A 15,735-nucleotide genomic window follows, 5' to 3' on the forward strand; every position below is an offset into this window, starting at 1 on the left:
TCCACATAAGGTGGGGTAGGTTATTTGTGTAACATCCGAGGTTTTTTTTTAAATGTGAAACAATTACTGTGAGTTACTAAATAGTGAACGTCTTTATACCTATGTATTTTGGCTTATTTTGCAATTTAATTTCGAAAATGGGTGAACACATTTTTGTCTAGGGCCAGTGTTGGTGATTTTAGTTTTATCAATTCATTTTTTATATTAGCGTTTACTAAATATTGTAAGGAAATCTGAATAAGTTTCGTTACCAATGAGATATACGCCGGCGACGCATCGTACCTTCATTCCGGAAGAAAGGATACTCACGACATCCCCCAACATAGGACAATAGTTGGGACATGTGGAGCCGTGGAGGCTACACAACTAAAGAGCCCCCAATGGCTCAACATAATGAATGCAACGCATGAACTAGGCCTCTTCGGCTCTCTCTCTCATATATAAGTTTTCACTCCATCTGAGAAGGGCATTCAATTCTCTCAACTACTTAAAAACCCAAATTTATTATTGTCTAGTCTGGTACCTAACAAAACCTGGAAAATCCATATACTTTTGTTCATTCATCTGCACTCTACAAGTGCAGATTTTGGGTTCAACAACTACAATTAGGAGGTGCAGATTGAATGATGCTTCGATATTAATCTTATTTCCAGCCACACAAATAGCATGGTCAAGGCCTCAGGGAGCAGTAGTGCGGTACTATGAAACACAATTTCTTTGACCTGCCTCAGAATTAACATGTTAAAAGTCAGTTGACATGTCGATTCACGCTAATTGATTTACCTGTCAAACAAATGCACTGATTCATGAAGTGTCGTTTCATCAAAAACATGTGGTGGTTCACATCTTGTAAAACACATTGTTTGGTCTTTTTGTCTTTTACCATCTAGATGCTACAGATACATAATTACCGGTTCTTGATTTCTGAATTATCCGATTGAGATTTGAGAATTCAAATAACATATTGAAACAATTCAATCTTAAAATGATTGCAGCATAAAATAAAGAAAAGGTAAAGTTTTGTAGTTGTAACAAATCAATACCATCAAATGATAACTGAACAAAAGCTTGATGTAATAAAAAAAAGGTCTTATCATTAACTTTTCACATAAAACATGCTTAATGACAATAAACTAAAAATATAAATAAATAAACAAACCAACAAATAGATTATTTAAATCACAAGTTTAACAATACAACCAACAATCTATAAAACATAACAATCCAACCATCCAAAACACCCAAACCAAATTAAATAAATCAAATCATTTGCACACTACCTAAACTACAGAACAAGTCTTACCACAAACCATCCACATCCCGTTGCTGCTTCCAACTGAACACTTACATCACTCTAATGAGAGACCCGCCAACAGGTTGGCCGCACCACCAGCCGCCGCCTGCTGTGCAACATTCCTCAGCACCTCTTTAGCCTCTGCAACCTTTGCCTTGAGAGCATCAGGTGATTCCAGCAAGTGAAGAACCTCGGTTTGATCCATTTCTAGAAGCATCCCTGTTACCTTTGCTGCCGACTCGGGCTCCAGCTGTTCCACTAGTGGGTATAGATTTTCTCCCAACATCTATATATATGACACATTAAAATATTAAAATTCATCACTAACATATATATATATATATAGGGTGAGGATTCTAAGAGAACTTTTCGAAATTGAGAACCATTTTGAGTCACAAAAAAGCCTAAAAAATATTAAGAAAAATTATAAAATGAAAAAAACGAAAATTTTTAAAAGTAAAATAACCAAAAAAAATTATTTTTCATCCCGGTTTCATATATATATATATATATATAAACCTAGTTATACACATGTATATTTGTATTTAATCTCGATTTACATAATGTACACATATGTACATTACATTTATCTTAATTGTACATGTGTAAAGAATAACATGTTAAGATTAATAAATTAAGTATTATACATATGTGTATAATTTTGCTAAACTAATATTTTTATTTTTTTATGAAACTGGGATGAAAAATATTTTTTATAGTTTTTTTACTTTTTTATTTTCGCGTTTTTTAGAGAGAATTGAATACCTTAGGGCTTAGACTTAACTTATTTAGGTCACATACTATAATGGTATTTCCCTTACATATATTATTATTATTATAATTATTATTAGCTTTTATATAGCTGTTAAACTGTGATCTTATTATTAATATTATTATAAGTAGTAGTAGTTTTTATATAACTGTTAAACTTTGATTTCCTTTATTTTGCTTCATACACATGTACTTAGAGCCGAGGGTCTCTCTGGAAGCCACCTCTTTATTCCTTTGGATAGAGGTACGGTGTGCCTACATCCCACCCTCCCCAGACCCTACTTATAGCTTTGCTGTCGGTGGGATTTTACTGGGCATGATTGATTGATTGATTGATTGATTGATTATTTTCGCGTTTTTTTTGTTTTATAATTTTTTTATTTTTTTTATGAAACCGGGAGGAAAAATATTTTTTTTAGTTTTTTTACTTTTTTATTTTCGCGTTTTTTTTGTTTTATAATTTTTTTTATTTATTTTTTAAAAAGAGTTTTTTGTGGTCCAAAATGGTTCTCAAAGTTCTCAATTTCAAAATGGTTCACACATGATCCTAATCCATATATATAGTGATTTTTTAGTATACTCGACCGATAAAATGGTGTGTATATTAAAAGAGTATAAAAATGCATACCGTCCTCTGCTCAGAGGGAAAAGCATTTGCAAGTGCAGAAGCTAAAGCACCAATAGGAACTGGTTGCGGGATTGGAATGACTCCACCCATGTCATATGGAGCACCTCCAATACCACTCACCGAAGGATCAGCCGCATTACGTCCCGGGGGATACCGGTACACCCTCCCACGTGGCATCATCTGCTTATTTTTCAGCAATTAAACACACTCTTACAAAAATAAATGAACACCAATACGTCAGGCTGTCAGAAAGAAACCTGCTGATGCATAAGTGGAAGAGGCTGCTGGTTTTGTTTACCAGGACCAGTAGCACGTCTGCCACCCGGACGTTGACCTTGCTGAACCATTTGCATAAAGAAGTTGGGGATTGGAGCCCCGCCGGGTCTCATACCTGGGACAAGTTGCTGCTGATACCCAAATCCAGGCTATCCAAAATAAAATGAGAAAATAATGAGTAAAAGCTGAATAAATAATATAGAGCGAAGAATATGTGTTTGAAGACTATAGACAAGATAAATAATGTAAGTGGGATTTTACCTGGGGAGGAATGAATGTAGGCTGTTGACCGTAAAATATTTGTTGACCAAGACCTGGACCGCCAGGGGGGTACATTGGCATCCGAGGTGCTACAGTAGGTGCCATAGCAATTGGTCGCATCTGTGAGAATTGTGCCTGCATAGAAAAAGGTCCAACTGTCATCAGCCATTTAATGACAAATCTGCCTTTTAATGGACATCAACTGTTATTCATCATCATCCAGTATCGTATAGGCTAATGACAAATATGCCTTTTAATGGTGAATTTTTGATAACAGAGTGTATTTGGCAGCCGCCCAACTCCCCAAGTATTTAACTTTTTTCATTCAGGCCCACAATATCAAAATTACTTTATGGGCCATCAAATATGTATTTGTTTTGATTTAGACCAATTCCGGTTAAATGTATGCTGGAAAATTGTAAAATGACAAAGGTACCCCCTAACATAAATAATACAAAATAATTTAAATAGTAATATAAATACAAAGATAAGTTACACCCTTCAGTTAAATAATTCTTTCAATTATAAAAAGCAACCTCGAAATTTATATAAAAAAAAAAGGATACATACTTGTGGGTCTATAAACTCGTTTCGATATATGGATAGCTTCAGTAGAAGAAAAACATACTTAGGTGGCTCTCAATATATTATCCCTACATTAAATTTCTAACATATTTCAACTAATATGATAACATTCTCTTGACCTAGTACAATGCCATACTGCATATAAACAAACTGAAATCATACCTGCAACCTTGCCCTTCTATCTTCCTTGCGTTGTGCAAGTGCAACATAAAGAGGCTTGCTAGCAACCATCTTTCCATTCATCTCAAAAAGCTACCACAACAAAAAAAAGTTCACATTATACCGTATACACTGAACTAAAATATGTAACAAAGAGGAGCATAATGTATGTAAAGGTCATCAAAAGTATTCAACTTTTTTTACCACCCATGTATTAAAACTAGTTTATAGGCCACCAAGTATGCGTATCCAGTTTCATTTAAGTCAAATCAACAGGTGGCCTTAATGAAAAAAGTAGAATACTTGAGTGGCCTTCAACTACAATATACTAAAAAAATGATAAATTACATTTACTTACTGCTCTAGAAGCTTCTTCAGGAGTTGAAAATGCAACAAAACCTGATCCTTTGCTTGCTCCATTAGGATCTCGCATAACCTGTTAAAAATATATAAAATATACTGTAACCATAAATCACCATATCCCGAACATATGTTTTGGGACCCACAAACCTTGTATGAAGTTATAGTACCGAAAGAAGAAAACAATTCCTTCAGGTTTTCATCATCAATCGTGTCATCTAAATTCTTTATGTACAAATTTAGCCCTTGTGATTTATCAACCGCCTCCTTCATACTCTGCTCAAATTTTTGTTTTAATTCTAGTTCCCTCTCATGTTTTTTCTGCGCTTTTCCAACATACCATTCTATATTATCAAACTTGTGACCATTTAACGCATCAACCGCTTTAGCAGCATCGTCAGAACTCTCAAAATTAACGAATCCAAAGCATTTGGAGTTCCCATCAGCGTCTTTCATCACAACAGCACTTGTGACAGTTCCGTATTCACTAAATATCTTGTTCAAATCCTCATCGGTTGTGGACTCTGACAAGTTTTTGACATAGATATTGGTGAACTTTGACTTGTCAACACCAAGTTCTCTTTCTTGCTTGCGCAAAAAGGGCCCCACGTACACTTGCTTGTCGTTTAGAAGCATGCCGTTGAGCTTCTCAATAGCTTTTTGTGCAGCTTCTTCACTGTCATACTGCACAAAACCATAGCCCTTTGATTGACCGGTTGAATCCGTCGCTATCTTGCATGAGAGAATGTTTCCAAATTTAGAAAAGGTGTCATGTAGTGCCTTCTGGTCGATCGCCTTATCCAAATTCTGTTTTATTCAAATTTTCAAAATAAGCAAGTCAGTAAAGATACGTATGCAGATAGTGATGAGAATACATATTTATGTTTCCTCTATTTTCTTTACTAAAAAACTCGAAAACGCATAAATGAGAATTTAGAATTTTAGATACCTTAATAAATATGTTTCCAGAACTACTTTTGCGTACACTAGGATCTCGATGGGAATACATTATTCTGATTGGCTTGCCATTCAGAGGAGTGAAGTTCAGCACCTCCATTGCTCTTGCAGCTGTCATCAGCATAACAAAAAATATATGGGGCTGCTTACTTGAAAGATTATATAAAAAAAGGTTAATGTGTTTCATTCAACAGCAAACGTCGATGTAATTTCTTCTCTAACATGGGTTTTGTTAGTAGCAACAAAAGATGGCATGTTCTACTGCAAGATTTACAAAATGATGGCAGGGATCACCCTTCTCGCATGTTTCCCACTTTCAGTAAAAGCTCAACAAAAACATGGCATCCTAATCATAAGTAACTTCTTGGTGTGGTTCATTTTAGGTATATATATTGTAGTTAGAAGCACAAGGAGCACCCAAAGTACAAAAGGCTTCATGTTGCCTAGGCTAAAAAAGCGCACGCCCAAGCAAAGAAAGGCGCCATAATAAGAAAACAAAAAATGTAATATTATAGGCGTATAATGTTAATAATTTAATACTAATTTAAATATATATAATAAAGATCTAATTTAGTTTTCTTTATAGCCGTCATGTGAGGAAATTTGAGATGGATATAAAAGGGAATCAAGTCGAGAGAAGGAACCACAAGGCTGATGCAGCCCTGCTTAATCTGTTCCAGACCATTTTTGGCAGGTTCAGCGCAAATGATACACCGAAGTGCATTTGAGGTGCTTAAAATACGCCTCACCTCACCTGAGCACCTAGGCGCACACTTAGTCTTAAAAAGCGTGAGGGGCACCAAGGCGATAGAGTATCGGGCTGATGTGCGAAGTGCAAAAGCACACCACTTTCGGTATGCTAGGTGTGAATAATGCATATTGTTTTTTTATATATTTTTTACAGGTTTCTAGCATCACTTGCCCAAAACTTAAAACATAAATAAGCTTTATATGTGGTTTGACATATAGATAACTTATGTGTACAGCCTAAAAGGCTCATGTGCAACATTTTAGAGCACAAAACTACAAATTTTAAAGCACGAAACTTTCCATGTACAGCAATCGCGCTTCAAGACTGTGTCCCGCACGACTTTTGTGCGCATGGCACCTCTTTGAGTGAGAAGCAAGCAAGCTTAAGCCTAGGCGAGCTTAAGGTGTGCCACTATGTATATCTACAACATTTTCTACCAACAATAAAACTGGAAGTGTCGTTAATTTGTTACATTGTGGATGCTAAACAGGAAAAATGGTCTTGAGTGCAAGTAACCATTCCTATAAAGGACTTGGATCTCAAAAAATACCTAAAAATAGCATGTAATATTAACTTCATTAGTTCATTTATTCCATTAAACCAGCCAGCCGTACCTAAAATGTCACTCATTCATCAAAATAACCTTAAGCCCGTGTTCCATCTTCCAAGTGGACATTAAAGTAAGCATATAAGATGTCCTTCTAGGTCCTTGAATAGAAATCAAAGAAAACTGAGGCAAGTTACTCTTTCTAGCCAGCATACATTGACCTGTAAATGAAGCAAGTTTTAACTCTTTAGCATTTATAAGCTACCTAACAGCTATGGCCAAGATAAGTAATTTTTCGGTTCATTGAGCATGCTTATAAAGAGTACCTAAAGTCATATAATCATAATCTTTACTCTAACAAAAGCTATTCTAAAAGCCATCTAGCAAACAATATAATTTCCATCTAACACACTAACAAATCCTAGAACCAGCCAAGAGTTACATACAAAATATAACCAGTATCCAACTTTGAACAAAAACTAACCGTCTTGCGGATTCGCATAGTTGACATAACCATACCCAAGTGAGCGCCGAGTCGACAAATCCCGGCACACCCTAACCGAAACCACCTGGCCTAACTGATTAAAGAGATCATAAAGCTGGGAGTCCGTAACATTCCACTCCAGATCACCCACATACAATGAAGTCGGCACAAACTGCTGACCACCACCACCACCACTTACCACCTGAGGTTGAACCTGAGCCTGAGCCTGAGCCTGAACCTGAGCAGCCATCTCAAAACCCTGGCTTAATAATAATAATAATATTCCCCACAAACACTTTCAAAAATATATTTTTGTTTTTTGGAGTTTTTCAACTTCCCTCTCCCCTTATTATTATTATTATTATTATTATTAAAGCCCAAATATTAATTATAAATCAAACAAACCAATATTCAATTTTTTTTGTTTTTTTTTTGTTGAATGTGAAATTGAAATAGAGAGGAGGAGAGGGAAGCTGGGTATGGATAAGGACAAATGGGTCGGATATCCGACCGGAGAACCGTTAGATCGCCGCCGGTGTACGGAATAATAATAATAATAATAATAATAACAATAACACGTGAGGGAGAAGAGAAGAGAAGGAGTTGTGATACGATGGTACAAGTTAAAAGTAACCGTCACGCGTGTGGTATACGGTGGGCCCCAGAGTTACTTGTGTGTCAAAGTGTTCAAAGTTCAGGTGAAGCTTACGAGGCCAAGGTGACAGGAGATCTCGGCCGTTGGATCTCTACACAGCTGGAGATGTGGCCACATTTCTATATTATATGGTCAAACATATTTATTTAAACCTTGTTTTGAAAATCGGTACAAACCGCCGAGTTGTTACCGGAGAAAATATCGTATCAGTGGAACTATAGAGCAGAGCTTTGTCTGATTACAATGTGGTATTGAAGAGGTAGGTCCCAGTTGGTCCCGCAAGACTCACCTTGAACAGGGACGTCTGCGCAAAGGCCATCTGCTCCCGCAGGACCCACCATGCTCAGAGAACCTTACGCGCAGTACGCAAGCTGTACACGCAGGGAAAGCCTCCCAATGGTAAAGTACCCCGCCTGTTCCCGCAGTTGCGGATACAAGCCATCAGGGAAGGCTACCCGCAGACAGCAGGGCTACACGCACAAGACACTAGATACTTCAGTAGTCACATGAAGGAATGAGCAAGGCGGGAACAATCCCGCCTAAATGAGCCAGTCTGTATGATTCTGAAAGATCTTTTGTACTATACCTACCAAGGTATGGATAGGACAGACGATCTGACCAGAACAGCCCATGAGTCAATCACAGGGTGACAGCTCACCGACAACAGTGCGAGGAGGAGCACCCTCTAGTACTGTTTGTCACTATTAGCCGCTGCCTACTCACCAACCCTTACTGTGGGGCATGCGCAGCCTACAGTTGGTGGAATAGTGTTACTGTTGGCCGTAACCTATTCACCAACCAGCATGGCCTGCGTACAATCCACAGTAGGTGGGACGTGCATAGTCTACAGTTGGTGGAATAGTGCAGCCGACTTTGTTACTGTTGGCCGTAACCTACCCACCAACCAGTATGGCCTGTGCATAGTCCACTGTTGGTAGAACAGGAATACTATTCAGCCGGCTGTACCTTCTAGGAAACCTACCTTCGGCTATAAATACTCCAACATCTTGGAATGGTAAGATCATCTGCTATCCAGTTATCTAGCAATCTCTTAATATACACTTATATTCAGAGCAACCTAGTCTGATTCTCACGCCGGAGGGTGGTCACAAGGAGGAACCCCCCCTTCTCAGTGACCAGCTTACGGTGTTTGTTTTGCAGGTCTCCTGAAGAACAACCTTCTCAGCTAGATCTCATCCGTGGGAAACATTACTTAACCCCCAGATTATCTATAATCTGTACCGGGTCACTTAGTGTTTCTTCATTGGCGTCATCCGTGCATAAAAGCTAGAACTATTTTAGTTTTTTCACAATTTCTGAAGAAATGGTTAACGTTACTCCGGTCCAAAGGCCTGTAACCGACCAAGAAACCCCGATAACAACCCCAACAACTGGGGGGAACACCGGCGGTTATACAATCCTTACGAACACTACCCCGACTACCCAAGCCGGGGCAAGTGCAGTAAATATTCCACTGGGGTTCACCGATACCCAGCTGGAAAAACGAACGAGGGTCCCTCGCCAAACACTAGATCAAGTGAAGGCGTGGGCCGAAGCACGGCAAAGAGAATTCCAAGACGAATTGGATGAACGCTTGCGTTCAGCTCAACAGGCCGACGAATTCGGCAGTACTCGCCAACACCTCAATATGAGCAGTGACTGCGAGTACTCAGACGAGTTGGAGTCCGATACCGACGCGAACCCTCGCCATAAGACGAAAGGGAAGCGTAAGGAAACGGACGTCCAACCAAAAAGGAATTTTGGGGAAGCATTTAAACCAATCGCGGAGAGAAACCCGCGTGACTTCTCCAAAACCTTTAGACCAACTGCTACAAATGCAGGAAAGACAAAATTCGCAAGGGACATTGCGGAAGCAATCGCCCCGAGAAGTGCCAAACAAATGTCCAACATTGGCACTTATGATGGTCTATCCGACCCAGACGACCATTTGAACAGGTTCATTGCGGGGGCTACCGTCAGCAACTGGACGGAACCCACGTGGTGCTACATGTTCCAAATGACTCTGGTCGGAGCGGCCAGGGCATGGTTCGATCGTTTACCGATCCACCACATATATGACTGGGCGGACTTTCAGAACAAGTTCAGCCAGCACTTCAGCCAACAGAGGAAGTACACTGAAGAGCAGTGGACGATCCTCAACTGCGTGAGAGAGGAGGATGAATCTTTACTGGACTTCATCACTCGCTTCAACTCCAAAAAGCTTAGTCTCAGCAACATAAGTGAGGATCTGGTTCGCGCCGCCTTCATCCAAGGCGCCGAATACCCAGAACTTATCCGCACATTGACGGGTAAGGATGGCATGCCATCAACTTGGGATGCCATCATGACGGCGGCAAAGCGCTTTGCCGAGACGGAAAAGCAACTGGGAAGGGATCTTCCCCAGAGTACACACCTCTACACGCAGAGGACAAGAGAGAACAATGTCCGGATCGCCCGGCAGAACAAAAAGAGGAGGCTAGGTATTTGGCAGTCAAGGGTAAACTTTGACACCTCATCCAGCTCTCGCCCTCTTGTTGGCGGAAGGGATAACACACACCCTTCAAACCGAAAACACCGGTGGACGCCACTCACGAAGAGCGTCACGGAGATATTTGCCACGGAAAAATTGCCATGGCCAAAAGCCCCATTGATCCGGCAGAAACCTAATGCGGATCAAAGCAAATCCTGTGATTTCCACGGGACAAAGGGTCATGGTACTGAAGAGTGCACATCCTTGAAGGATATTATTGAGACATTTGTCAAGGATGGAAGACTTGCACATCTCGTGGCATCAATCAGGAAGGGAGGAAGGAATGACAACCGGTACAGAGGTAACGGACGAAAGCCCGTCGACATCAGCATCAACATGGTTCATGGTAAGGTCAGAGGAAGAAAAAGGCGAGTGACAGAACCATGCGCGTGGAAGGAAGCTGAGGTGCGCTTCCCGCGAGTGCCAGGAGGCCCCCGCAAAGAAGGCCCCATCGTCATCAGAAGCCAGCTGGGGCATTACATCACTTCCCGCACTCTTGCTGACAACGGCGCTTCGTCGACAGTGATGTACAGGCAGTTCTTTGATAAGCTGGATGATGAAGATAAAGAACGCTTGGAAACGGTCTACGCTTCAATGGAAGGGTTTGACGGCAGTACAGAAACCCCCCTGGGTATCCTATCTTTCCCCGTTACTCTTACTGATGGGAATCATTCACGCACAGAAGACGTGGATTTTGTCGTGATGAAAAAGCCACACCACACGTACGACATCCTATTCGGAAGAGATGGGATGGCAAGATTCAATGCCGTGGTATCTTCAGTCCACGGCATGATGGGATGGCCAACAGCTGAGGGTGTAGCGATGATCTCTGGCATTCCCCAGGTATGCATTGCATCTGTCTCATCTAAACCCAAACCGAAAAAGGCTAAACCAACCATCACTGAACCGGAAAAATGGGCCTTCAATGGCAAATACCCCGACCAGGCCGTTACCATTGGACCAACAATCGTTGATCCCACCCGCACATTACTCAAACGCTTACTGCAGAAAAACGCTGACATCTTTGCGTGGGCACCAGCTGACATGACTGGTGTACCCCGAAGTAAGGCGGAGCATAAGCTCAAGTGCGATCCGGCTGTTACGCCAGTCGTACAAAAGCGCAGAGTAATGGGGCCTGAACAAACTAACGCGTGTAGAACCCAAGTCAAGGAACTCCTTGACGCAGGCATCGTACGCGTTAGTAGATATCAAACATGGGTTGCAAATCCCGTAATGGTACCGAAGAATGACAAACAATGGCGCATGTGCATAGATTTCAAAGATTTGAACAAAGCATGCCCCAAAGATTGTTATCCGTTACCAGAAATTGATCTCAAGGTGGATTCGTTGGCACCATTTCGCCTTAAATGCTTCTTGGATGCGTATAAGGGGTACCACCAAATCCACATGGCCATAGATGACCAGGACAAAACCGCATTTCGGACGCCCGATGGTACATTTTGTTATAAAATGATGCCATTCGGACTTAAGAATGCAGGGTCCACGTACCAACGACTAATGGACAAAGAGTTTCATGCCCAAATCGGGAGAAACTTGGAAGTCTATATGGATGATTTGGTCATCAAAAGCCTTGAGCCAGAAGCGATGTTGAAAGACATTGAAGAAACTTTCAACACGCTCCGAAAAATAAACATGAAGCTCAACCCGAGCAAGTGTTCATTTGGGATGGAAGAAGGGAAGTTCTTGGGAGTCATTGTTACTAAAGATGGCTTCAGAGCGAACCCTGAAAAGGTCGAAGCCATTGTTAAAATGGAATCACCTACCACCATCAAACAGGCTCAGACACTGAATGGACGACTAGTCGCACTTAATCGCTTCCTGGCAAACCATGCGGATAAGTCGTTTCCTTTCGTGTCAACATTGAGAAACTGCTTGAAGAAAACGCACTTCCGCTGGACACCAGAAGCGGAAGCAGCTTTTCAGGAGATTCGGTCACGCTTGATCGAACTCCCAACACTTACAGCACCACAAGCAGGAGAGGAGTTAATCCTATACCTTTCCGCAACAGATAGAGCAACCGGGGCAGTCCTGCTAGTAGAACGAAAGGGCATCCAGATGCCAATCTATTATGTTAGTCGTGTACTAACAGACGTAGAAACCCGGTACTCTACCCTCGAAAAATTAGTCTTAGCACTTATACACGCTTCACGCAGGTTAAGACGATATTTCCATGGTCACCCAATTACCATTCTCACCAACTTCAAACTCTCAAACGTTCTAGACAAACCCGAATTATCGGGACGTCTAGCCAAATGGGCAATTGAATTGGGAGAATATGCAATTAAGTACAAGCCAAGACCAGCCATAAAAGGCCAGGTCCTGGCCGATTTTATTGCAGAAGTCCCCGCTTTGCGGGAGAAAGAGTGCCAGGAGGAGGCTCAACCCTCCCCAGCACAGGACATCAAGGATGTCTGGCGACTCTACACTGATGGAGCCGCCAGTAACGAGGGTTCAGGCGCAGGGTTAAAATTAACCAACCCAGCAGGCCAAGAATATACTTACCCTATTCGGTTGGATTTTCCAAGTACGAATAACGAAGCCGAATACGAAGCATTCTTGGCCGGTTTGAGAATTGCGCGTAAGATGGGAGTGAAAAACTTGGAAGCCCACGTGGATTCCATGCTGGTGGCCAACCAAATAAATGGGACGTACACGGCTGTGAACGACACAATGGCCCTGTACCTCGCCCAGGCAAAAACCCTCATGCGTGATTTTAATGATTGTAAAGTCATACACGTCAAGCGCAGCGAAAACAAATCTGCGGATGCGTTAAGCAAGCTTGCGTCACTAGCCTTCACCCATTTGGGAAAGGACATCCGCATTGAACTCCTCGAAGCACCATCAGTCTCGCACAAGGAAATTTGTGTCATCCAAATCGGTACAGAAACGTGGATGACACCGATAATAAATTACCTTGCAGCAGGAACACTACCAGAGTCAAAAACACAGGCAAGAAAACTACGCTATAAAGCACTAAATTATCAACTTGTCAATGACATCCTTTACAGACGTAACTTTCTTGGCCCACTCTTAAGATGCGTGGACAACCAAGATGCTGATTACCTCCTAAGGGAAGTACACGAAGGCATCTGTGGGGTACACGCAGGTCCCCGCGCTGTTGTAGCCAAGCTAAACAACGCGGGATACTTTTGGCCGGGGATGCATACGGATGCACTGGCATACATCAGAAAATGCAGGTCTTGCCAGCTTTACGCACCCAACACGCACCGCCCGAAGAATGAACTTGTTCCAGTCACTTCTTCATGGCCATTTCAGAAATGGGCCATCGATGTGACAGGCCCATTTCCCACTGCAGCAGGAAATGTTCAGTTCCTAGTGGTAGCCATCGACTACTTCACCAAGTGGATAGAAGCAAAACCTTTAGCCCAAACAACCGCAAAACATATCAAAAAATTTATTTGGGAATTTATTATTTGTCGTTTTGGACTTCCACAGAATTTGGTGAGCGATAACGGCACCAACTTTGCTGACAAGAAGCTACAACAGTGGCTAAAAGAACTTCAAATCACCCACACCTTTACCTCAGTGGCACACCCGCAAGGTAATGGTGAGGTGGAAAGAGCAAACAAGAGCATCGTCGATGGCATAAAGAAAAGACTCTTGAAACACAGATCCGGCTGGGTGGACGAGCTTCCGCACGTCCTTTGGGCAAACAGAACGCTGAAGAAGGCCAGTACGGGAGAAACCCCGTTCAGTCTCACTTATGGCACTGAAGCCATGGTCCCAGTCGAAATTGGTTTACCCTCACCAAGGGTCTTGATCCAGCCAGAAGACAATGATGCGGAAAGACGGTTAGACCTTATGCTAGCCGAGGAACGCAGAGACTTAGCCGCAGTGCGTGAAGAGAACTACAAACGACAAATGCAAAAGTACTACAACACGCGGGTAAAACTCTGCAACTTCAAGATAGGAGACTACATACTGCGTAACAACGAGGCTTCAAACCAAGAGCGCCCGGGAAAGCTGGCCCCGGTTTGGGAAGGGCCATACATTATCAAAGAAGTCCTGGGAAAGGGCGCATACCGGCTCGAAAGGCTCGATGGCACTCCCATCCCAAGAACATGGAATGGAGCTCAATTACGCAAATGTTATATGTAGATCAATTCCAAAACTTGTAAAGAAAAGGCCTAGAGCCACTTCTAATGGAAATGATTCTCCTTTCATAATGTGTTTACCTTTATCCTTATGAACTTCCCACTAGTGCCGGTATTTACCGCATAAACGGGGAGAAGTAAGTCGTTACGTGTGTAAGGCGGCAAAACCCGCATAAACACAACGTTAAGGGAAACCTACACGCAGGTATGATGTAAGTAAAGTTTAGCCATCCTTGTAAGTGCAAGTGACGGTCCTACCCGCACAATCACGAACAAAGAAGCAAAACTTCAACCTATCATCTACCACGTTCAAAGGTTATCCTGAAAAAAAAAAAAAAAAAAAAAATGAGGAAAACCTACACGCAGGTCAGATATGGGTAAAGTTTAGCCATCCTACTAAGTGCAAGTGACGGTCATACCCGCACAATCACGAAAGAGGAAGCAAAACTTCACACCTATTATCTACCACGTTCAAAGGTAAACTTATCCTCAAATAAGGTAAACCTACACGCAGGTCAGATGGTAAAGTTTAGCCATCCTACTACGTGCAAGTGACGGTCCTACCCGCACAATCACGGAAGAGGAAGCAAAACTTCACACCTATCTACCACGTTCAAAGGTTAACTTATTCTAAACACTTGGAAAATTGCTAATTTAAACTTAAGTATGTAAGTCATATAACGTTTATAAAGCAAGGAATCCAATGAATCAAGCGGTCTTAGCCGCGCAAAGATTTACATTTCATAAATATTCGTTACAAGAATGGCCGGGTAACTACCCGCCTACAAGAAAGTAAATCTATACAAACTAAATCTATCCTAGTAGCGGGAAGGGATCTTCAGGATCAGGCTTCAGGGCCACTTCCACTTGGACCAGCGCCGTCAGTAGAGCGTGGCTGTTCAAGATAAGCCTTAAGGATAGGTAGCCCGTCATCAGCAGCAGCAATTTCATTCACCTTCTCCACCACCGGATGCGGGAAGGCGGCGTATTGATTTACTGCTTGGTCATATATGGCTTCAGTATCTACATTGTACAAAGGGAAGTTGGATGGCGGGACGCCTTTCTCAACAAACCCTAGACCAAGCAGGAAGCCGACCCGTTCCCCATCCTCGTGAGAAGCGTTGAGGGCTGCGCTCATTGCATCGTCGTAAGATGTCTCTGAAAAGACCCGATGCACAACCTGCATAAGAAAATATACAAGTGTCAACACCCTATCTACAAAGAAAAGCGTGAAGACATGAAGATAGACTTACCTGAGACAACGCTTCTCGAAGAAGCCATTCCTTGGCAACCAGAGCTTCTTTAAGGGCGGCTTGAGCTTGGGTGCAGGCGCGTTCGGCT

At 41.9% G+C, this 15,735-nt stretch overlaps 1 protein-coding gene across 1 annotated transcript; it reads right to left on the reverse strand.

Annotated features, from left to right (window-relative positions):
- Nucleotides 1-1,173: 1,173 nt before the first annotated feature.
- LOC143609249 (polyadenylate-binding protein 2-like) lies at nt 1,174-7,323 on the reverse strand. Its single transcript, XM_077084054.1, has 9 exons — nt 7,074-7,323; nt 5,284-5,402; nt 4,485-5,141; nt 4,333-4,410; nt 3,978-4,067; nt 3,231-3,365; nt 2,951-3,118; nt 2,694-2,873; nt 1,174-1,580 (listed from the first exon to the last, which is right to left on the reverse strand). The coding sequence occupies exons 1-9, from the start codon at nt 7,321-7,323 to the stop codon at nt 1,350-1,352; spliced, it is 1,908 nt and encodes a 635-aa protein (XP_076940169.1). The 3' UTR covers nt 1,174-1,349.
- Nucleotides 7,324-15,735: the final 8,412 nt, after the last annotated feature.

This window comes from Bidens hawaiensis, unplaced genomic scaffold (genome assembly GCF_021521415.1).
Source record: "Bidens hawaiensis isolate Kalapana, Puna unplaced genomic scaffold, B.hawaiensis_p1.1 tig00419516_1, whole genome shotgun sequence".
In the NCBI taxonomy this organism is placed as follows: Eukaryota; Viridiplantae; Streptophyta; class Magnoliopsida; order Asterales; family Asteraceae; genus Bidens; species Bidens hawaiensis.